Genomic DNA, 24,416 nt, shown 5'->3' with positions numbered 1-24,416 from the left:
AACCCAGGGTTTTCAGTTTAATCTTTGGGGGGACCATTCTGTGTGACAGTTGTTTGTGTTTCTCCCTGATGCTTCATGAGCCCCTTAATGCCATGGCTCATGAAGCCGTACACAGGCAGCCTGGAAAGTAGTCAGGACCTGTTCAACTACAGGCTGAGCAAGTGCCGAATGGTGGTGGAATGTGTATTTGGACGTTTAAAAGTGCGCTGGCGCAGCTTACTGACTCGCTCAGACCTCAGCGAAAAGAATATCCCCATTGTTATTGCTGCTTGCTGTGCGCTCCACAATATCTGTGAGAGTAAGGGGGAGACATTTATGGCGGGGTGGGAGGTTGAGGCAAATCGCCTGGCCGCTGATTACACGCAGCCAGACACCAGGGCGGTTAGAGGAGCACAGCAGGGCGCGGTGCGCATCAGGGAAGCTTTGAAAACGAGTTTTGTGACTAGCCAGGCTACGGTGTGAAACTTCTGTTTTTCTCCTTGATGAACCCTCCGCCCCCTCTCCCCCCACCCGGTTCACTCTACTTCCCTGTAAACCAACCACCCCACCCTCCCCTCCCCACTTCGAGCACCGCTTGCAGAGGCAATAAAGTCATTGTTATTTCACATTCATGCATTCTTTATTAATTCATCACACAACTAGGGGGATAATTGCCAAGGTAGCCCGGGATGGGTGGGGGAAGAGGGAAGGAAAAGGACACACTGCAGTTTAAAACTTTAACTCTTATTGAAAGCCAGCCTTCTGATGCTCGGGCAATCATCTGGGGTGGAGTGACTGGGTGGCCGGAGGCCCCCCCACCGTGTTCTTGGGCGTCTGGGTGAGGAGGCTATGGAACTTGGGGAGGAGGGCTGTTGGTTACACAGGGGCTGTAGCGGCGGTCTCTGCTCCTGCTGCCTTTCCTGCAGCTCAACCATACGCTGGAGCATATCAGTTTAATGCTCCAGCAGACAGAGCATCAACTCTTGCCTTGTGTCTGCAAGCTGACGCCACCTATCATCTTCAGCCCGCAACTTGCTCTGTTCATCCCGCGATTCATCCCGCCACTTCTCCTCTCGTTCATATTGTGCTTTTTTGATGTCTGACATTGACTGCCTCCACGCATTCTGCTGTGCTCTTTCAGCGTGGGAGGACATCTGGAGCTCCATGAACATATCGTCCCGCGTCCTCCGTTTTCTCTTTCTAATGTTCACTAGCCTCTGTGAAGGAGAAACATTTGCAGCTGGTGGACGAGAAGGGAGAGGTGGTTAAGAAAGACACATTTTAGAGAACAATGGGTACACTCTTTCGTTACAAGGTCGCATTTTTCCTCCTATAGTGAGGGCCTGCCGGTTTCGTGTGAGAGATCACTCACGCAGTGCCAGGCAACAGGAGTGGATGTTGTCTGCATGCCAGCAAACACCGGGACCATACGCTACAATGCTTTGTTATGCAATGATTCCAGACTACGTGCTACTGGCCTGGCATGGTAAAGTGTCCTATCATGGCGGACGGGATAAGGCAGCCCTCCCCAGAAACCTTTTGCAAAGCATTTGGGAGTACATGAAGGAGAGCTTTCTGGAGATGTCCCTGGAGGATTTCTGCTCCATCCCCATACATGTTAACAGACTTTTCCAGTAGCTGTACTGGCCGCGATTGCCAGGGCAAATTAATCATTAAACACGCTTGCTTTTAAACCATGTGTAATATTTACAAAGGTACACTCACCAGAGGTCCCCTGTGTGCCCTCAGGGTCTTGGGTGAGTTCGGGGGTTACTGGTTCCAGGTCCAGGGTGACAAACATATCCTGGCTGTTGGGGAAACCGGTTTCTCCGCTTCCTTGCTGCTGTGAGCTACCTACATTACCTCCATCCTCATCTTCCTCGTTCCCCGAACCCTCTTCCCTGTGTGTTTCTCCAGTGAGGGAGTCATAGCTCACAGTTGGGGTAGTGGTGGCTGCACCCCCTAGAATAGCATGCAGCTCCGCGTAGAAGCGGCAGGTTTGCGGCCCTGCCCCGGACCTTCCGTTTGCTTCTCTGGCTTTGTGGTAGGCTTGCCGTAGCTCCTTAATTTTCACGCGGCACTGCTGTGCGTCCCTGTTATGGCCTCTGTCCTTCATGGCCTTGGAAACCTTTTCTAATACTTTGCCATTTCTTTTACTGCTACGGAGTTCAGCTAGCACTGATTCATCTCCCCATATGGCGAGCAGATCCCGTACCTCCCATTCAGCCCATGCTGGAGCTCTTTTGCGATCCTGGGACTCCATCACGGTTACCTGTGCTGATGAGCTCTGCGTGGTCACCTGTGCTCTCCACTCTGGGCAAACAGGAAATGAAATTCAAACGTTCGCGGGGCTTTTCCTGTCTACCTGGTCAGTGCATCTGAGTTGAGAATGCTGTCCAGAGCGGTCACAATGAAGCCCTGTGGGATACCTCCCGGAGGCCAATAACATCGAATTCTGTCCAGACTACCCCAATTCCGACCTGCAAATGCCGATTTTATCGCTAATCCCCTCGTCGGAGGTGGTGTAAATAAACCAGTTTAAAGGGCCCTTTAAGTCGAAAGAAAGGGCTTCGTCGTGTGAACGTGTCCAGACTTAATTCGATTTAATGCTGCTAAAGTCGACCTAAACTCGTAATGTAGACCAGGCCTTAGGCTCAATCTATTTATCGTAACAAAGTAAAGGTTAAGGTGTGATTTGATCACAGTCTATCAGTATTTACACGAGGAACAGGGATTTGATAATAAAGGGCTCTTCGGTCTAGCAGAGTAAGATATAATAAACTCCAATGGCTAGAAATTGAAGCCAGACAAATTGCAACTGGAAATAAGGTGAAATTTTTGACAGTGAGGGTCATTAACTCTTGGAACAACTTACCAAGAGCCGTGGTGGATTCGTCATTACTGGACATTTTAAAATCCGGATTGGCTGTTTTTTCCCTAAAAGATCTACTCTTGTTCAACCACAGCTATTGGACTGGAAGCAAGAATTAATTCAGGCAAGTCCTATGGCCCGTGTGATGATGCAGAAAGTCAGGCTACATGCTCACAGTGGTCCCTGCTGATCTTAAAATCTATGCTGTATCTCGCTGTAGCCTTAATGATCATTATCAGTTGTATTGTGGTAGCCCTTCGCAACCCTAGCCTCAGTGTGAAATGTGCTTTCAGCCCAACACCCAGCAGTAGAATAGAGCTTCTCCTCATTTCAGTTTCCCAGGATCCATCCTTGGCTGTCCAGCGGCTGCTGCAGACATCAGGAGAGGAAGAGCTCAACACACAAACATTGGATTATTATTTATTTATTGCTATTCCAGTAGGACCTACTGATCCCAATGGAGGTCAGGGCCCGCACTGTACAGACATATAGCAAGAGCCAGTCCCTACCCCCAAAGAGCTGGTAGTCTAAATAACCACAACAGAAATAGAGTGGGAAAATGAACCATTAGCTCTACTTTGCAGACGAGGAACAGAAGGATCAAGTGACTTACCCAAGGTGACATATGGTGTCTGTGGCAGAGCTGGGACGTCAACTCAAATCTGCTGAATTGCAGTCTAATGCTCTATACACAGAGCATCCTTCCTCCCTTTGCCAGAAACAACTTTTGCCTATTTTGCGAATACACTTTTTGTAAGTCTGGCTGATGTTGAAGTTACGTTTTTCTAGCGCAATTGACAGAGAGGTCATGAATGGGTGTGAGATCCTCACTGACTTTCTAGAATTTGTGATTCAAGTTATTGTCCACTGATAGAGAAATTCTCTGGTCCCGCATGAATGTATCTTCTGTGGACTGCTGCTGCCTGGAGTAATTCCCAGTTTCCTAAACTGCCTTAGTAAGGCATATGCAGTGTTGTTGTAGCCGTGTTGGTTCCAGGATATTAGAGAGACAAGGTGGGGGAGGTAATATCTTTTACTGGACCAACTTCTGTTGGTGAGAGAGACAAGCTTCTTCAGGTCTTGGAATACTGCAAATACCAGGTGGAACAGATTGTTTAGCATAAGTAGTTACACACATTTCAAGAGACCATGCAAGGTGAAGTAAGGTTTGACTGTTTCGTATAATTAATTGAAAGAGGAACAGAAATATGTCTGCAAATCTGGGCATTTCAATGTGGCCCATTCTATTTCAGAGCCCTGCTTAGCCCCCCTGATTCTTACTGTGGAAATGAGCCAGAGAGATCACAGCCAACTGCCTGCTTTAAATTACAGCCTGCAAGGTGTGGCACTCAGCTGGAGTTTCCCCAGACCACACCCATGTCTGTCAAAGACCACATCCACCTTTTCTGGCTTCACTGCAGACTTCCTAGAACTGCTTTTCAGCTTGCATTGCACCAATGCGGAGTCAGTCTCAGCTCCCCATGAGCAGGGTCCCCACCTTGTGGGCACATGGAAACATAGAGGCTGGGAGACTCTTCCCAGATCCTCTAAGGTTGGCCTTAATTACTGCCATTTTGCTTATCCCTACAATGAAGCCCCTTCCAAGCCTGCCCACACTGTACGTATCATGTTGTTAAAACAAGCCACTTAGCTTCATTATAGGTGTAATCACCATAAACACTTCCCCAATGGATCCTAGAGGAGCTTTGCTGGAAAGGTTATGATTGATTTACAGCACATTGGAGGGGAATTCGTACACAGTAAAATGGTCATTTTACAAGTGCTTTCATGGTGCTCCTCTGAGGATTAATAACCGAGGTTACCAATACAGTATTTAAGTCATAAATAAGGTCTTTTAATTATGCAGCACAATAAAGTGTTCATTGCATAGCATCTTCTGTGCAAGCTGTGTCCCAAAATGCCACACTGAGTTAAGCATCACAAAGCAGCGTGGGACACAAGCTAGAGAGAACAATTGTGGGGAGGCACTGAGGGGTGAAGAAATAAAAGCAGTTTGGGCTAATAACTGAGGAATTAAAAAATGAAAGGGATGTTTTGTTATAGAAGATTACAGTGGGGGGCATTAAAAATCACTAATTAATGGTTTCAGTTTTTAAAAAAACATGCCCACGTCATGGATTACTATTATTTTAATCAAGATAACTTCAGCCTTGGAATAAAAACGGTTTGAAACAATTTCATAGTGCTTAGTGATTTTCAAAAGCATTTCAAATCCCTACCTCTGTGGCTTCTGGTTCAACCATACGGAAGCAGAACAGGAACGCTGGTGGTTACCTTCCTGCTGCAGTCTCTGCTAACTTGCTGTGCAGACACCACTTAAACTGGTGGGAGAGTGCCGTGGATTTGTTCCCAAGTAAACGAGCAATAATAAAAAAATCCAGGAGGTGTCAGTAAGTGGGTCACAGGAGACTACCATTCTGTACCTCTCTCTGCTACTGACCTACTTTGTGGCCCTGGGCAAGTCACAGCCCCTCTCTCTTTTCTTGCCCAAACTTTTTCTGCCTTGTCTCTCACTACGTGTCTGTACAGCACCCAGCACAAAGGAGCCCAGGTCTCGGTTGGGGCCTCTTGGTACTACCATAAAATAAATAATCCTAAAATGACTTTTGGGCCTGCTCCTGCTATATGATGAGTGCGCACTACAGGATACCAGGTGCTCTCAACTCCCACTGAAGTATTGCAAGTCCAAAGACTCATAGATTCCAAGGCAGAAGGGACTTTTGTGATTATCTAGTCTGACCCCCTGTATAGCACAGGCCAGAGAACTCAACCCAAAATAATTCCTGGAACTGATCTGTTAGAAAAACATCCAATCTTGACTTTAAAATGATCAGTGATGGAGAATCCACCACAACCTTTGGTAAGTTGTTCCAGTGGTTAATTACTCTCTCTGCTAGATTGATGAGCCCATTATTAAATATTTGTTCCCCACGTAGGTACTTATAGACGGTCATGGAGACACCTATTAACCTTCTCTTTGTTAAGCAAAATAGATTGAATTCCTTGAGCATATGTCTACACTGCACTGTAAGCTCAGAGTTAGTGGGACTCAAGTCATCTGACCCAGGTTAGAGCATCTACACTGATTGTTAACCCTATATTAAGAATTTTCAAACCTGGGGCTCTGGCATCCACACTGCAGCACGCAGACCCGAATCAAACCAACCATACCGCAGACTCCCTACCGCTCTCTCGAAATGTGGCTGCTCTAGGCCTTTGACCGTGGTGCACTACGGGAAAACTTTACAGTGCACCCAGCACGTTACAGGAAGTTTGAACAGCCCACCAACATTGCCAGCCGAGCAACATGGGGAAGGCTCCTTTTCAAGTTCTCTTGCTTGCACTTTCACTCCTGTGTCAGGAAATGGGCAGAGCTTCCGTGAGGCATTGGTGGGCATTTCGGCTGTGTTTTCTGACCCACCAAAGGCATCTGTCAGAGCTCAACATGGAGGAGGAGAGATGTATCCAGGCATGGCAGACTCGCACTCGCTCATGCTGCTCATGACACTCAATATAGCCGCTGATGTCTCCTACGTAGGCTGGTGGGATCTCATCATCATGGGCACCTGCGATGACCAGCAGTGGGCCAGAACTTTTGCATGAAGAGAGCTACATTTCTGGAGCTTTGTGGGCAGCTTGCCCCGACCGTCTGGCGTAAAGAGACACACATGAGGGCACCCTTCCCAGTCCAGAAGCGGGTTGCTATAACCATCTGGAAACTGGTTACACTAGACTGCTACAGGTCTGTTGCCAACCCAGTTTGGTGTTGGAAAGTCAATTTGCGGATACATCAGTGGTGGACATTTCTGAGGCAATCAGGTGTGTGGGTTACCCCAAGGCGGTGGGCATTAAAGATTTTCCTGAGGTAATTGCTGGCTTTCAGAGAATGGGGTTTCTATCTGCGCTGGAACCATTGGTGGGACTCATGCCCATAATTTGACCTCCACAATGGTACTATCCCACTGTTATGCCAGCCCTCGTGGACCACAGAGGGAGATTTAGTAATGCCAATATAGGCTGCACTGGGAAAGTTCAAGAGACCAGGGTTCTTTGCTGATCGGAGGCCTACATTCATGGACAGGCTGGGACACTATTCCCACCACACGACATTGTCATCAGTGGAGCTACTGTCCTACTGTTGTTCCGGGGGACCCTGCATTCCCCCTTTTGCCTTGGCTTATGAAACCATACCCTAATTGCAAAGGCCCTGGCAAACGATGGTTTAATTATGCTCTCGGCAGGTGAAGAATGGTGGTTGAATGTGCTTTGGGCAGATTGAAAACCCATTGGAGGCAGCTACAGACCCATTTGGAGGCCAGTGTCATCAGTGCTGTCTCCCTCACTGTGGCTTGCTGTGCTCCTCCCAATCTTTGTGAAGCCAGAGGTGAGCCATTTCCCCCTGAAAGGACCTGTGCGGGCGAGGGGCCACTGAACTGATACACACAGCCAAAAAATGCAGCTACCACAGCTGGAGCTGGCTATGCCCAGGCAACAGAAGTCAGGGATGCTTTGTGCTCCCTTCCATGTTATGGGCGTGTATGGCCCAATGGAAGAGGGAGACTAGCACCTTTATGAATGTGCTTGTGGGCGGGAGGGGAGGGGATTAATTGATTTGGGGGGACTCAGTGCTGCAGGGGTGCTGGTTACCATGCAACGTACTTGCGAATGACAAGACAACTTATGAAATGGGCGGGGGCATGATTCACAGTGTGGATTCGTATAAGGGAGTGATTGAAGTGTGGCTTGCTGAACGGAACCAGATAGAGGCTTAGGGTCTGCTTACTAATTCCTAATTGTCCCTCATCATGTGTTCGCCTTTATTTCAAATTGGATTGTATCATGAGATGCAGGGACAGCAATAAACTTTCTTGATGACATAAAAAGCGTTAGTTGTAAAAATGTATTAAAACCGTACAACATTCACCCATTGCCAGGCAGGCAACACCATAACACCAGTTACAACAAGATCTTTCTAAAAGAATAACAACAAATGAGCATGAAGGGCAAACTGTGAAACCATGTACAAGACAGAAACCCCCTATCATGCCATGTTCCCTGGCTTCCCCCCCCCTCCATTCTCCTTTCTCTTTGTTCCCTCTTTTCGCACACTTAACACCGGGGAAAGGGGGTGGAGGCATCCCCAGGAGAAGGGGGTTCAAGACTAAGGCCTGCATGGGACTAAGTTGCTCATGGGACTGATTGCATGGGTCACCCAACCAGGGAGTTTTCCGAGCTGTTTCTGGACTGAGATAATGTTGTAGGGGACTCAGGCCATGGTGTGGGAGAGGCAGCAGGAGCCAATGATCTGGCAGCCAGTATAGATATGAGCCGCTCAAACGGTTCTGTCTGCTGAGCAATGTCCGCCTCCCTTAGCCGCTGTTCCTGTTCCAAGAATTGGGAAGCAAGTGCCTGCTCCAGCGCTGAAACCCTGTCCTCACTCTGTGCAGCCAGCCGGAGTATTTCCGCTTGCCTCTCGCCATGGCTTTTCCCTAGCCGCAAGTCTTTGGAACTGGACCTGCTCATTGACCCTGTCCGGAACTTCAACTGTGAGTTCATCACGGAAACACTTCCTCTTGGAACGGTCCATGGAGGTATGTTGGCCCAGGCTTCTGCTGCAGTGTGAGCAAGCTGTGAAGGTGCTACAGCCGGTAGACGTTGAGGGGCTTGGAACAGGACAAGACCCAGTGGGTTATTGTCTCCAACAGTTCAGTGCAGAAGCACAGAAAAAATCCTTGTGGAATTTCAAGGACATAAAATGTTACTTTTCCAAACTGAACCTCAGTATATTGTGAAAGGGATACTCCAGACTGAAGTATCTCCCTGGACACAGCCTGCAGGGCAGTGAAATATGTGCAGAGACCAGGGTAAGTTAAACATTCTAAGCTTTCTTCTGGTCTTCGGGAACTTCCCGTGTTCCAAGACTTACTGAAAATTGACATGAACAGTCCAGAGAGCTCTTCAGACAGCTCTTTTAAAACTCTTGGATGTGAATCTTTCAGACTTGCTGATTTTAAAATGTGGATTTGATAGTGGAGTAGATAGAGTTGGCACCTTGTAGGAAGCACGCAGGCCTGTATTTTATATAGTGTCTTTCTTTTAAGCTGTATCCCAGAATTCTGTACTTGCTTAGAAAATTCCGTTATGGAATTGAATAATAGAGGGGGGCAGAGGGGGTGGATAATGAGGTTTTCAGTTCACTGAAAAAAAAGGTTTGGGGTTGAACTGGAAATGAAATTGTTAGAAATTTTTGGCAAACCATAAAGTTAAAAAGAAACAAAAAATCTTCATTTCAGTTAGAACAAAATGATTAGTCTCAAGAAAATAGAATTATTTTTGCTTGTTTCTAATAAAACAAAAGGAAATTTTGAAACGAAGAGTCATTTCGAACCAAAAAGCAAAACATTTCATTTAGGAAAAGTCAAAATGAAATGTTTTGATTTTTTCAGAATTTTTTTTTTTTTTTTAGTATTTTCGACCCAAGCAATTCAGCAGAATGAGCCCAGTTTGGTGAAACTTTTTGATGTGGCTGAATCTGAATTTTTTTACCAAAAAAAAAGTTTTGGTTGAAAAATCTCAGCCAGTTCTCCTGAATAATAAATGAATATTGACGTCTGTTGATGTGAAATTGACATTAACCCAAGAGGTAAATATTGACTAATATGACCTGCATGGGAAAGAAGGTTTTAGGCGGTCTTAGGCCATTTGTACCATTAGTTGGGTGGCAGGAGATAAGAGCCCAGAGTGGATGGATCAGTGAACTGGTCAGGCGTCCTAGGAGGTTGGCTGCTGTATAAAATGGAGCAATGGTCTGCTGTGGTATAGAACGGGTTTCAAATTAGACAGACCAGTGATCTAGACTGTTGGAGCAAATCCTATGAGCTGTTAGTCATGTGGAACGGCTATTCCAACCCATATCTCTCAACCGTCGTGCATTGTGCAGGGCGTCTCACGCCTGGCCCCGATTTTTAAAGTTGTCCTTCAGTCCTGTGCATTGCCATTGCGAAGTCCCGATTCGGCTGCTCAGCCAGGTTCCTGTTTGTGAGCTGTATGTCTTGGTGCGTGATGTCGTCATAACTCACATTCGCAACCAGTCACTGCCACGCTGCAAGCAAGTGGAGCAAGGGACGCCTTGAGGGCTTCCCTACACTGGGGGAAGGTGCCCAAATTCCTCTCGGAGCTTGAGATCAAGGACATCCTTCAGGCACCCGTGTTGGCTCCCAGGGCCAAGGAAGGGGCAGCCAAGCAATTGCTTAGCACCTCTCTGGACTGCTCTTCAGTCACCTGCTTCCTTGAGTAGTTGGACATGGAGCTGCCTGTGCTGGAGCTGGGCTGGCTGGGTTTCTCCAATGGCTTGGACTGCAGGCTCAGGTGAGTGGAGGCACATTTCCAGTCCAGCTTCGGGGAGACCATCTGCAGCTGCAAGGATGTGGTTCGCAGGCAGATCCATTCTGCCAGGGAGGGGGATCCCCTGCCCATGCTCTTCCCTGCAGCCAGGGCCGTCAGCATCCCTGGGGAACTGAGGGGCCACTTCATTGATCCACCTGCTCCCCTTTCCTATGAGCTGCAAACTTGGATCAAGAAAACTGGAGTTGCCATAATACCTGCCCCGTCACCTCACTCCACAGTTTGGAGCTTGATCTTAACTATATGGGTTCATCCTAACATTCTTTCTGTATTATTGTATTTCATTAGTATAAAAAATCACTAATTTGCTTTAATGCTTTGCTCTTCCAAAACCCGTGACACTCATGGTTGAAGGTAAAGGCCAAGAACCAGACTCTAAAGAGACAAGTGCTCGCATTATTTTCATCTTAGCATCTTAAGTATGCTTTTAGTGCACAGAATCATTATTTAGTTTCATCATAATAAGTTCCAGGCTATTTGTATGCTTGTACTTTGATTTACAAACAAACCCAGTGTGTCCAATAAAAAAAAAATTGTCCCTCATTTTAAAGTGGGTTGTCCCTCATTGTCTCTCATTTTGAGTGTCACTGTCCCTCATTTCAGAGTCTGGGGTTGAGAGGTAAGTTACAGCCTTTGAAAATACAGTGAATTCATCGGCTGAACTCCGATCCGTCTGTATTGCTCATGCTGCTAAAATTACTTCCCTTCCTGCTCTTCTGTTTGGATAATTCAGCTTTTAATCTGCCACCTGAGGCACTAAGCAGCGAGTTTATAAATTGTTAAGTATTTTAGACCTCCAGGGAAAAATGTCCAACTTGTATGGCTTCAGGCTCCACCTCCTGTCCTTGTGTTGAAAGTTCAGCTTTCCTCGAAATGGATTTATAAATCATCATTCCTTTTTCTATTGCTGACACTGTTGTCTCAAGCAAGGTTCCACAGGTGTCTAGCTCTCACAGGATATAACCTTCAGCAGAGACTGCTTACAACATAAATTGGTGGTATGAATAGAGGAAAAAAGGGGACGAGAAAACCCCCCTCAAATTCCTTCCAATCTTTAACAAATATATGAAACAAGTTTAAACTTCACATGGCATTAATTCTTGTTTTTCCCCAAGTGCCTGAGTTTGGGTGGTTTTATGTCAGAGGAGAGATGTATGCTCCTATTGCCTACAGTTCTGCAAACATCGAGCGCTAGTCCTTTCATCTCGCTTTCACATTGTCAGGTTAAATTATGAAGAACATCTAGACCAGGGGTCGGCAACCTTTCAGAAGTGGTGTGCCGAGTCTTCATTTATTCACTCTAATTTAAGGTTTCGCGTGCCAGTAATACATTTTAACGTTTTTAGAAGGTCTCTTTCTACAAGTCTATAATATATAACTAAACTATTGTTGTATGTAAAGTAAATAAGGTTTTTAAAATGTTTAAGAAGCTTCATTTAAAATTAAATTAAAATGCAGAGCCCCCCCGGACTGGTGGCCAGGACCCGGGCAGTGTGAGTGCCACTGAAAATCAGCTCACGTGCCGCCTTTGGCACACGTGCCATAGGTTGCCTACCCCTGATCTAGACCTTGGATTTGGGGGTCAGAGCCTGTCCCCTCTTTATCTCTCTGTAATATTTGACTGCTACAGCATTTTTAGTTCTTAAGAGAAAAGTTCTCCCACATGAATTCTAGGGAGAAGCTTCTACGGTTTCATGTTTCACCTTGGATGTATTCCTGACCCAAAATCATAATGTCCTGTTATATAAACTCCATACGTACACATTTAAATCTGGCCTGATCTATGATCTGTAAGTGAATGCACAGCAATATCTTTTGATCAGTCAAGAATGGCCTTGCCCTTCTTTTGTATCAATATAAACTGTCCAGGCACAGTGTGTAATGATGAGACCCACAAGACAACAGAAGGGTGGTTTCAGGAGGTCATTGTACAATAGAGACACAACACAGTGGATAGTCCTGGTTTCTAGGCCCAGCTTTACCCCTGATCTGGTGTGTGATCTTGGTTAAGTCACTTCATCTCCCTGAGCCTTAGTCTCACCATCTGTAAAATGGGAATAATGATACCTTTGTAAAGTGCTTAACACAAGAATCTGGAATTATGGGAAGTGTGGGTTGGGCCTCCGTAGCTAAGGCTGCATCTAGACTTCCATTCTAAGCCCTATTATGGTGTGACCAACCCGTGTGATTTTATTATGAATCTCACAATATTTGGTGGAGTTTGTTTCACATAATCCTGGAATTCAAACTTGTGAATTTCCCTTTGTTCAAAATGGCCACCACTTCCCCTTGCTTTCAATAGGGCTGAAGCCAAACCTCCCCCAGTCAAGATGGCAGTAATTCCACAATAGCTTTGCATGCAAAAGTGAGGCTGCCTCTAGTGAAGATGGCCATCCCCTCTGCTTTCAGTGAAGCCAGGCTGCCCTCAGGGAAGATGGCTGCCACTTTGTGATTAGGAGGCTGGATAGGAAACTATGAGGAGGCAGGGGAATGTGGAATCCCCAAAGTCTGTGGTGGTTTGGATCAAATATACGTAGCCAGATGAAAGTGTAAATAAACCTATGTGAGGTTTGGCGGGGTGGCTGGGGAACTTGCAGCAAAAAGTCTTTAAAAGGTGTAGATATATGTACTAAGGGTTCAAAAGTCGCCAAGTGATTTAGATGCCTAAATCCCATTTTCACAAGTCACTTAGGAGCCTAAAACTCATTGAAAGTCAATAAGTCTCCGGCTTCTAAGTCCAAGTGGGAGTTGGGCACCTAAATCCCTTTGAGGATCTGGGTGCTAAAATGTACAGTTCAGCTAAACCAAGACGCACCGCCCAGAAAGCTGGCACGCTCTGTCCATCACCTTTATGGGCCTGCTTAATTCTTTCAGGTAAAAGTGACGATGAAGAGAGTCTATGCAAAATGGGCCACGGTCCCGGGAAAGGTACCGAGGACAGCAAGGATCACAAGCGTCCCAAGAGACCCAGGACAATCCTGACAACGCAGCAGCGGAGGGCATTCAAAGCGTCATTCGAGGTCTCCTCCAAGCCATGCAGGAAGGTACAATGATAAGAGAACCGTCCGCATGTTGGAGATGTCGAGCCAGATCCTCAGCCGGTGTCACTCCATTGAAGCCACTGGGGCGGTGTTGATTTACAGTGGCTGAGAATCTGGCCTGCTCTGTCTCTGTTGTGTGTGTGTGTGTGTGTGTGTGTGTGTGTGTGTGTGTGTGTGTGTGTGTGTGTAACATGTACTTGTGCAGCCAGACGTACCCAAGGAACTCAGCTTTCCAAAGCACCTCCAAATGTGAGCAAATTTCCCAGCTGTGCATGCAAGAAATGAAGGTATGTGCTGTAAGTGTAAATATGAACGCCTGTGTGCGAGCAGCATGGTGGGTAGTTCTTTGACTCTAGGCCCAAGCTGCAGTAAATCCTCCTAGTTCCACTGAAGTCCTTGGACTGACACCGATTGACACTTGCTGAGTCCCAGCCCCATGCCCTGTTCACTGGGGGAGGGCGGGCGGAGTTACTGCTGTCTGTGGCATGCATGAAGTGTACCTACCAGTGCCCCAGAGATTCCAAAAATCTTACGGAAGAGCCTGCTTATATCTCCCTGGGTGCTCAGTATCCTGGTGGGAGTCAGGTGGAATGGTATCTTCCACGAGGAAGATTAACAAGTAATATCCTATTTTTGGAGCGGGTTTGCTTCGTACCACTGATGCGCTTAGCCGAGGGAAGCATCGTCTTGTAGCTACGGCACCGGCACAAGGCTCAGCAGAACAGGTTTGGTTCCTTGCTTCGCCCCAGACTTCCTGTGTGAACTTGGACAAGTCCCTTGTGCCTCAGTTCCCTGTCTGTAAAACGGAGATTTTAATTCTCCTTTGTCTTGTCTATTGAGATTGTAGTCTCTGTAAGGCAGCATCTGTCCCAGACACTGTGTGCTAGGTGCCGTACAACACATAGTAGAGGATACGACCCCTGTCCCCAGGACTTTCTGGTGGAAAGGATCTCTTAGATCAAGGGTTCTCAACCTGTCTCTTTCTGAAGCCCCGTCAACATGTTATAAAAACTCCATGGCCCAATTGTGCCACAACCATTTTTTTTCTGCATATGAAAACCAGGGATGGCATTAGGGAATAGCAAGCAGGGCAACTGCCCAGGGCCCCACACCACAGGGGGCCCTGCACAGCTAAGTTGCTCAGGCTTCGGCTTCAGCCCCGGGTGATGGGTCTTGGGACCCCAGGCTTCAGCCCTGCATGGTGGGGCTTTGGCTTTCTGATCTGGGCCCCATCAAGTCTAACATTGGCCCTGCTTGGTGGGCCCCTGGACTCCTGGTTGAGAACCACTGACTTAGATCATCCAGGAAAGTTAGAGGTGGAAAGGATCTCTTAGATCATCCAGGCTATTTCCTGAAAAACGGAGGATTGTTTCCTTCCTATTGTACATTTCTCAGTGTTTTAAGTCTAGTTTTTAAAAAAGTCCCAAGCACCTGCAATTTCTGCTCAGATTAGGTGTTTGCTGGACCTTAATGTCCTAGAACTTCATGAAGTTGAACCCAAAGAAAGCAGGAGATCTGATCATTGACTCCAATAACATCGATTCAGTTGCTGAGCAGTGCGTCTGTCCTGGTGATTCCATTGGACAATATATCCCTGACTCCATCCTCACCCAACTCTGAGATTCATATTATCCTCCAATTGGCAGTCCTCCTGGGCCAGCTACTCGGATGATGTAAATCAGAACAAGTCCATTGAAGACAATGGAGCCACGCCAACTGACACCCGCTGGGGATCTGGCCCCTTCTCTCCATTCCATCATTAAAAGGGCCTTTTCCCACCAGTGCTCCGGCAGATAGATTTAGAGTTACGGCTAAACGGCTGTGTTTTTTCAAGGCTCGATTACTGTAATTGTTTGTTATACGGGGCTCCTTCTCATCACTGATCGAGGCTAACAGCTCATTCAGGCTGCTGCGGATTCCATTCTTATGGGCATGGAGCTGCCCGAGGACATTACTTCGCTGCAGAAATTGTTGCTTTCACTCCCTGTCAAGCTAGACATTGATTTTCTTTAAAGTTCTTCTATTGTGTTTAAGGTCCTGAGTGGCTGTGGGCCAGATTATAGACCCCATCTCTGTTCTGATGTTCCCATCCAGTTCTTATGATCGGAAGCTGCAGGTAGCCGGACTGGGCCTGGCTGTGATCTTGCGTCCATGGAAGAGAGAGCATCTTACAGTCACGTGCCCTATCTGTGAGGTTCTCCACCAGTCGCAATAGGAGATGCTCAGTCTGTCCCACAGCTGAAACCTGTCTGGGATTCCCCAGTACTACAGCCCTCCCACCAGCCTCATCTGCCTACCCTCCTGCACCTTGGAAGAGCCTGGACCTTCCAGCATGACCTGAAGGTCAATAAACTCAGGCTCTGGTGAACTGATGGGGAAGCTGGTCCATAGCTGAGACCCCCCCACTAAGAAGGCCCTGCCTCCAGTCACACCCAGGCTCAACAGGTGGAGTGCTTGCTCAATGCTGCTGTATGATCACATGAGATAGTCTTTGAGATAACCAGGACCCAGTCCATATAGGGCCAGATTGTATCTTACTGGCTCTGTCCCACTGGTGGGGAGCTCCATGGGCTCCTTCCAGATCACATGGGGGTGTAGCTACTCCATGCCTTAGCTGCAAGGGGTGGTGAGGGCGAGAGAGGGATGCATGGCCCCCATCTCCTCCCTGCCCCCTTGGTGCAACTTGTGCCTCTGGAGGAGCTAGGAGGGAGCAGTCCCTGTGCTCCCCCAAACACAAGCACTGCACTTGTGCCCCGTCCCCACATGGGGATGTGAGGGAGAGGGCAGGCACCAGAGATCCTTCTCGCTCCCCTGGGCCCCTGTTCTGGGCCGGGGCACGGAGTTGGCATTAAGGTGAAATCCTGGCCCCATTGGCATCAATGGCAAAACAGCTGTGGGGAGCAGGATTTCACCCCCAGGCTTCATAGGCTAAACTAAATCCCTTAAATTCCAGCCAGTGCAGACTGGGGACTCATCCCTAGGCATTTGATTGCTTGTGTGTACATGTGAGGCAGAGAGCGAGCTATATTGTGTGATTCCTTATTCTTTATTATTTTTACTACGGAAGCACCCAGAGGGCCCAGTCAGGGATCGGGGTCCCATAGCACTAATTGTTGTACATGTAGGTCATTTAAAAAAAGAGTCCTTACCACAAAAGGCTTACGGTCTAGACTGATCACCAGACCCAAGAGGGAGAGCAAACAAACTGAGGGGCAACTGTAGGAAGGCAGAGAAGATGGGGATAGTGAAACAAGCACTTCGTATGGGAAGCAGCTCACAGCTCACCATCTGTGTGGCCAGCTGCAGGGTTCAAAGGCCTCGAGGCAAAGCCTCTATCCAAAGGGATCTGGAGGGGATGGTGCAGTCCATGGTTCTGTCTCTCTGAGATGGCTCCAGTGGTAGGAAAACGCCCCGCCAGCAAGCTGCCTGCCAGGCCTCCTGGGGACTGTGTGAACTGGAGATTCCCTGATGTTCTGGGTCACCAGGGTTTGCCTGATCGCTGTTCCTCCTCTGGAATGAAACTGCAAAGCCGCTGGTTAAAAGACTGAGGACGTCTGCTGTGTCATTTATCCCAGGTCAGAGAGACGCTGGCAGCCGAGACGGGGCTGAGTGTGCGAGTCGTGCAGGTTTGGTTCCAGAATCAGAGAGCGAAGGTACGTAACCTCGGGGGACAATATGGGGACTGGATTCAGTGACCCAGGAGGTCCTTCCGGCCCTATATTCTCCTGAAAAACACTGTCCTAGAGCTTTGCTCTTGCCTCCTCCATAGATTGACTTGTTTCAACCCTCTGCTTTCCTTTCCTTCCTGAACAGATGAAGAAACTCGCGAGGAGGCAGCAGCAGCAGCAGCAAGATCAGCAAAACACCCAGCGGCTCAGTTCAGGTACTGCCCAAGAAGACCACCTAACCCCCTTGCTGCATGAGACCCCCATGACCACTGTCAGAAATCACAGAGAGGCTGCATGATGCTGCCCACCCCCCCAAAATGCAGCACTGGTATTCCCAGTTCAATTGCAGTGCCCACTTTCTGCTGCCCGTGTACCGTTTCCTGGCCTAGAACCCCAACTCCTGTAGCTGGGATCTCCCATTCTGCTGCAAGACAGGCCCCCACTGCACTTCAGAACTCTGCCCGGGATCCCCCAGCTCTGAGGTGTGTTACCCCCAGATCCACTAGCCCAGGCGTTCTCAAACTGGGTGTCGGGACCCCTCAGGGGGTCATGAGGTTATTATGTGGGGGGTCGCGAGCTGTCAGCTTCCACCCCAACCCCGCTTTGCCTCCAGCATTTATAATGGTGTTAAATATAGAAAAAAGTGTTTTTAATTTATAAGGGGGTCACACTCAGAGGCTTCCTATGTGAAAGGGGTCACCAATACAAAAGTTTGAGAATCACTGCACTAGCCCATTGTAGAATGCCCTACATGCATGGGGGAGTCTCCCCCTTAGCCAGCACAGCTGAAAATGTTACTATCCGTCATAAGATAAACAGCTCACTTAGAAGCCCAGCCACAGCATGAGACTTGATAATCTCTTTGCAGCAGTGAGTTCCACTGGTTGTTTACATTCTGGGTGAAGTAGCGTTTCTTTTTATTACATGGCTTACAGCATAAGGGCAAGGGGCCGGCAAGGGCAGCTAGTGTGGGAAAGGGGGTCCGGGTTCTCACTGCCGCAAAGGGTGAGGCTAGGAAAAGGTGGTTTGGCTTTAATTAAAACAGAGACGAGTAAGGGCTCGGTGCTTCTCTGAGAACCAGCCTAGTGCACTGGGCAGGCAGGGGCGGGGGTGGCAAAGCTGCTCCTGTCAGCGAGGGAGAAATTCTCATTTCTGATAAGGCACCTTGGTGCTGCTCTGGGAGTGCAAAGGAGCCTGAAGGGGAACGGGAATGGCCCCCTGGCTGGTGCAGAGCTGGTGAAAGGGCTCTACAACCCTGATCTACAACCCTGGGCAAGGGGTGTTTTTGCACTTGGGGGGGAGGGATAGCTCAGTGGTTTGAGCATTGGCCTGCTAAACCCAGGGTTGTGAGTTGAATCCTTGAGGGGGCCACTTAGGGAGCTGGGGCAAAATCAGTACTTGGTCCTGCTAGTGAAGGCAGGGGGCTGGACTCGATGACCTTTCAAGGTCCCTTCCAGTTCTAGGAGATAGGATATCTCCATTAATTAATTAAATAGGAGGGAGGGCTACGCTCGTGGCAGGGGGTGGGAAGGGACATGGCCAAATCACACTGCTCTTCATCTGTTCTCTGCATCCCAAGGCCCATGGGGAGTCATGGGAAGCCGAGAGTCAATTAGAGCAGCCCCGAGGAGGCTCTAAATTACACTGCAGGGCCTGGTGGCCCCAGAATGACCCCAGAATACATGGTATGTGAAGGTGACTTAAAGCCACCTTTGTATTACCCCTCCATCCGGGCCCCAAGCATAGGGCTGGAGTGACTGACAGAGCATTCTCCTGGGAGCATGCAGGGCTATGACTTGTCCAGAAGTCTGGAGTGACAGAGCCTGACAGACATCTCTGCCCATTGCTGCAGGAAAGGAGGGATGACAGCAGCACAGCACAGAGAGACGCTGATTCTGGCCGAAGGGGGGGCAGAAGCTTAGGTGACAGGGCAAGAAGGGGGGAGCTGAGTCTTGGCACTGGTGGGGTAGAGTAAGGGGTGCCACCGTGGGACTGCAGGCTCAGGGATATGTGTGAGAGAAGAGCCCGGAGGGGTGAGAAGGGACCCAGCACTGCTGCCTGGGGATGGGTTTGGAGTGCAGACCTGTGTAGCAGCCCAGGGAGGTTAGAAACCGGGGAGCCCTACAGCAGCATTTGGCTCTGACATCAGTTCTCCCTTGTCTTACAGCTCAGACAAACAATGGTGGGAATGCTGGCCTGGAGGGGATCATAAACCCATACACCACACTGGCCCCGCCACAACAGCTGCTGGCGATTGAGCAGGGCGTCTACAGCTCGGACCCCTTCCGGCAAGGGCTCACCCCGCCCCAGATGCCAGGGGACCACATGCACCCCTATGGTAAGAGCCTCTGGGAAATTGCAGTGCTCATCTCTAGGCACCTCTGCAGCGGGTCTCTTTCCACCCGCCAATACAGGGCCAGAATGGAGATTCCACCCTGACTTACACACACACGCCAGTTCTCACCTTCCCCGCGAGTCTCCACAGCTGGTGAGATTGGCGCCTTCCCGAAGCACATGCTGCCTTCCAGAGCTCCAGCTGGAGTGTCGTGAATCAGCAGCGCCCCCTAGCGTGAGCAGCGGCTGAATGCCCACACTCCAGCCCTTTAGCTCTGCTGGGGGACAGCGCTATGTCACTGCAAAGCACTTTGCTAGGACTGTCCATCACCAATAATACTTCAACATCGTTTGTTTGCCTCACTTTAAGGTGCTGAGCCCCTTTTCCATGACCTGGATAGTGACGATACCTCACTTAGCAACCTGGGCGACTGTTTCCTAGCGACTTCAGAAGCTGGACCGCTGCAGTCAAGAATGGGAAATCCCATCGACCATCTGTACTCCATGCAGAACTCCTATTTCACTTCTTGAGCCTTGTCTGTGTCACCTGGCCAGGCACAGGTGCCTATGACATTACAGGCTAAACCCACTTCAGATATGGCGGGCGAGGAGTTTGTGTTTCTGGAATGCTGTCAGACAATATTTTGTAGCTCAGTATTTCCAAAGACTGAATAAGTTATGGATCGCATAGTGTAATGTTTTTATTAGAATCCTAGTACTAGATACTAAGTGTTTATTAGAGCTGGGCTGCTAGGTGTTTTCAACTTGAAATTTTAACAATGGGGGAAAAAACAGGTTAAACATTTCTATGAAATTTTAACATTCTCAATCTCCTGTTTACCCCCCTGTCCGGCTATAGAAAGGGTTGATTTAAAAAAAATTATTCATGTATTTATTTATTTTTATTTTGAAATTTAGACTGAATTTTGATGGAGAAAGAAAAAAACAGGGAACACTTTGTGCAAAGTTTTCACAATTCTGTTACCCACACCCTCCCCCTGCAATTTAATGGGATTTATTTCAGCAAAGTTCTCTGGCCTGCGATATGCAAGTCAGACAAGAGGATTGCATCGAGTGACCTTCTGGCCTTAGAGTCTCTGACCATACGATTTCAGTCCTCCTGTAGAAATGGTCCAAAACTTTTCAAATTTTGCAATTTTGGCAAAATTTGATGAAAAAACAGGGAAAATTTCAAAGAAATGTTTACCATTTTTTTCTTGTATCTCTACCAGCTCTAGTGTTTATTGACAAAAACAGGGACTTTTAATATAGACATTCTCATGCAAGTTTAGACATCTAGAAACTCCTAATCTGTCTCTCACTAACTGGGAAACTCCTGGCAAGAGGTAGGTATGTTTGGGTGTGTGCCTATGTGCCTGCACATGGGGTGTGTGTGTAAATGTATGTACTCCACAGACACACTTGCATATAGTATCAACAAAGTTTATTCCTAAGTCTATCAGAAATGTACTGTACAGCAAAAGTAACTTTATTTTCAGCGTGAACCATATTTAAGGAAATGCTTGATGCACTTAAGTTATAAGACAATAATTTACTTTTATAAAGGTTATGTGTAGTTTTCAGAAGCCCAGCGGCAGGGAAGGAACACTCAATTCCTTGCAGTCGAGAGGTCTTTGGTGCTTTCCATCTGCTTGGTTGCTTTTAAAGGTTGGTTATAATCCAAAGAGTGTCCGTGTCAGTCATTGGAGCCTGATCCTGGGCCCACTGAAGCAAAAGGCAAAATTCCCATGGACTTTAATGGGGCAGGATCGAGCCCTGTATCTGCTCTGCTCCCTCTGTGTCTCTGAGTCACAGCTGCTGGCGTCACTGACCATCTCAGGAGTTTTCCATTCCTAGCCCGGTAGGAGTCAATAAAGCGATGGAAGAGTGAGATGGAATATGTTCTGCCCCATGCATCATCAGCAAGTGGATTAGTCCTAGACGACTGCAGATCTGGTCACCAGCAGAAGATCCCAATTCTCCCAGTGAGGACCTGATCCAAAGCCCATCAAAGTCAATGGAAAAACTCCCATTGGTATCACTGTGCTTTGAATTGGGCCCTAGAAGGAGAACGGGAAGTAGTTTTTCATGATCTTGGGGAGAGTCTGCAGATCCTTGTGTGAACATTTACAGGGGGCTGTGTTTGACCTTGGGCCAACCCTGATCAGCTAAGCTCAGATGGCAGAACCTAAGGACTGGTCTACACTGGGAACTTACAGCTGCACAGCTACGCATAGCTGCTGGAACTAGGGGTGCTGCCGCACTCCCTGGCTTGAAGTGGTTTCCATTGTAGCCAGGGTTTACAGTTTGGATCAATGGCTCTCAGCTCCCCCCACTGTAAAAATTGCTCCAGCCCCCCTGCAGCTATGTCGCTCAGGGGTGTGATAAATCCACACCCCTGAGCAACACAGTTAAACCGACCTAATCCTCTGTGTAGACAGTGCTAGATGGATGGAAAAATTCTTCTCTTGACCTAGCTACTGCCTCTCAGGGAGGTAGATTACCTATGCAGATGGGAGAACCCATCCTGTTAAGCACAGATAGTGTCTACACTGAAGCGTTGCAGCTGTGCCACTGTAGTGTTTCAAGTGTAGACAAGCCTTACATTGCTGCTGCAGCTGAGCACAGATGGATTTCCAGTACCCAAACGGGAAGTGTGAAGCCAGCACTTTGGGTTTGCTCATGCGAATGCTTAGTTTGCGGCCAGTTGGGGTGTGAATCTACACTGCACTAGCTGTCCATGCGGACCCTGCTGTCGGGCACTAACCGTTCCCTAGTGCATTTTAATCTACTCCAGTTGCAAAGCAGGCTAGAGCAAAATGCACTTTCAGAACCTTTGGTGCTCAGCAGCAGGGTCCAGACGGACACGTAGCTTGCAGCAAGCCCCGGTGTCAATCTACCCAGCATTAGCTTGCCGCACCCTAAGTGTTTGCAGAGATGAGCCCTGAGAAACACCCTCCGTTTGGACCTGATCCAAAGCCCATTGACGTCAGAGGTTTTCTGATCGAGCCCTTCATTTGAAAACAGAGGTTCAACACTGGATCCACATGAGCTATTCTTCCGCCTCTGGAAGAGAGAATATATATGGAGCCTCACACGGTCACTTTTCTTTAAGCAATGGGTTACCCTGCTCTTTGCTTCCCCAGTGCAGCACAAAAGCATGAAATGTCAATGTCCCAGTGGTCTTTGGGACAAATCAAGTGTGGGAGGGCTGCCTGCTTTCCACCCACGTGCTCCATTGAACCGCTGGGGAAGCCGCGGGCACTTTGGCAGAGTTTTTCTTAGAATCAAGCCCTGTGCTGAGGCAGGTGCAGACGAGTCCTTATCCTATTATAGTTTATGTGTTGTGTAATTTTGTGCTGTTGTTATGGATAAATTATGCAAACAACAAAATGTAAATGAATGAAAGTAACTGTGGTGCTGTAGTTTCCGGCTAGCGGCCATGTTAAAGACCTGACACTGAATGTAACGGGGGGCTGATGGATGAAAATGACACACCATCGGAAGTGATGTACGAAGATTAAATTAAAAATCTCCGCAAAGTGGCTGGTCTCTTTGTGTGTGAGATGTTCTGTTTACTCTGCAGTTATCAGCAGGGTGGGGATGTCAAGGAGGAAGAGGAGTTGGGCAGGGCATAGTGAGATAAACTGACCAAAGAAGGATTTAGACTGAATAGTAGACAATATATATATATATTTAACTATGAGAGCTCTATGCGACAGGGGAATAGCCACTCATAAAGAAGCAATCAAAAGTCCACAACTGGTCTGTACCTCTGCCTCCCACTCAGAAATAAACCAGTCGCTGCTTTCCAACTGGAAAGCCCCACTAACTGGCATTTCAAAGTCAAAGGGGTAACATCAAACGGGACAAAACCCTGGATAATCCCTGCCAGGGCTGGGGAAACGTGGTAGACAAAACAAACTATAGCAATAGGGATTTTCCATCTCTAACTCCTGGGATGTTACAGCTCTACTCTGTTGCATTGCCTGGTGTTTGCTCACTTTATGAGGCCTGAACCAGAGCCTTTGAAGACTGTGGGAGTTTTTCCATTCACTTCTTTGGGCGTGGGATCAGGTCTTTCTGCTGCTGTCTTTTGGTAACCATTCACTGAAGCACTTTGCGCAACTCATTGTTTTCCTGCACTGGCTCAGTGGTCACCATAGGATCAGTCCCCCCTTATACGGAAACCACCAGGATCCTCACTTGCATGTATTCGGACCATTGGTTAGCTGTCTTTTAAAGCAAGCGGTGGTTGTGCCTTCCTTTAACTCTGGCAAGTTTGGTTTCAAAACAGACAAGTGGAACAGGGATTGTGTCTAGGTGAATCAGGGCAGTGCTTAGCACAATGGGGCCCAGATCCCCCCTGTTCTTGCCTGTTAGACGTGGGCTGACACACCGGCTGTCTCCTGATGGTGGTGCTGCTGGTAATTCAACACGTATTCCACGCCCTGTACCGATATGATCTCGATCACAGGTAAACACTGTCGGAACTGCCAGCCGCACCAGGGAGGTTTTAATACTAACAAGGTCACAGAAGGTCTCTCTGGCTGTTCCTATGTCTTTCTTTGCTGCTTGTATGGCTGCCTGGGGGGAAGGCAGCGAAGAGAAAAGCACAGAGGCAGAGGAAGTTGGGGATAGGGATTTCAATTCACCCCTCTGCAGAAGATTTAAATCGTGCTTAGACCTTATAGTGGGTGAACTTCACCCCGGGTGCTGAAGTGAGAGACCAAACCCTACAGGGCTGGTGGTGAGGATCAGGGCTGGCTGCACTGACACAGATAAAACAAACCACCTCCTAACCAAAAACCTGAAGCCTTTGGAAGTTTAAACTGAAACATCTTCATTTCTCTCCCCCGCCCCCCCTTTTCAGACTGGGAAATCAACTGGAGTTAGATGCCTAATACCTTTGAAAATCTAGGTCTTGCTTCCTAGAAACAACCAAATGTTGCAGACCAAGGAGGCTGGGTTGGTTGGGATATTAGTCCAAGCAGCTGGGTATTTGCTGGAACCTCTGGACTTCAAGGGGTTCAGTAATCATGGCTGGAAGGAGTTATGGAACAATGTCCTAATAATAGGATTGTTTAAAGAGGCAGG

The 24,416-nt window shown here is 48.0% G+C and overlaps 2 protein-coding genes across 2 annotated transcripts in view; one reads left to right on the top strand and one right to left on the bottom strand.

The window, feature by feature from the left end:
- The window catches only part of LMX1A (LIM homeobox transcription factor 1 alpha), a 140,977-nt gene extending 118,116 nt beyond the window's left edge, over window positions 1-22,861 (top strand). The window contains exons 5-9 of the mRNA XM_065554581.1: window positions 13,151-13,320; window positions 16,893-16,970; window positions 17,131-17,200; window positions 19,153-19,323; window positions 19,690-22,861. Of these exons, the coding sequence (XP_065410653.1) occupies window positions 13,151-13,320; window positions 16,893-16,970; window positions 17,131-17,200; window positions 19,153-19,323; window positions 19,690-19,850 (650 nt within the window). The 3' untranslated portion in view covers window positions 19,851-22,861. The remainder of the gene's footprint in view (window positions 1-13,150; window positions 13,321-16,892; window positions 16,971-17,130; window positions 17,201-19,152; window positions 19,324-19,689) is intronic.
- LOC135973092 (uncharacterized) lies at window positions 601-3,939 on the bottom strand. Its single transcript, XM_065554582.1, has 2 exons — window positions 1,705-3,939; window positions 601-1,219 (listed from the first exon to the last, which is right to left on the bottom strand). The coding sequence occupies exons 1-2, from the start codon at window positions 2,240-2,242 to the stop codon at window positions 933-935; spliced, it is 825 nt and encodes a 274-aa protein (XP_065410654.1). The 5' UTR covers window positions 2,243-3,939; the 3' UTR covers window positions 601-932.
- Window positions 22,862-24,416: the final 1,555 nt, after the last annotated feature.

This window comes from Chrysemys picta, chromosome 8 (genome assembly GCF_011386835.1).
Source record: "Chrysemys picta bellii isolate R12L10 chromosome 8, ASM1138683v2, whole genome shotgun sequence".
NCBI classification, from domain to species: Eukaryota; Metazoa; Chordata; order Testudines; family Emydidae; genus Chrysemys; species Chrysemys picta.
The sequence above is the reverse complement of the archived record's forward strand: the minus strand, read 5'-3'. Positions and strand labels throughout refer to the sequence as shown.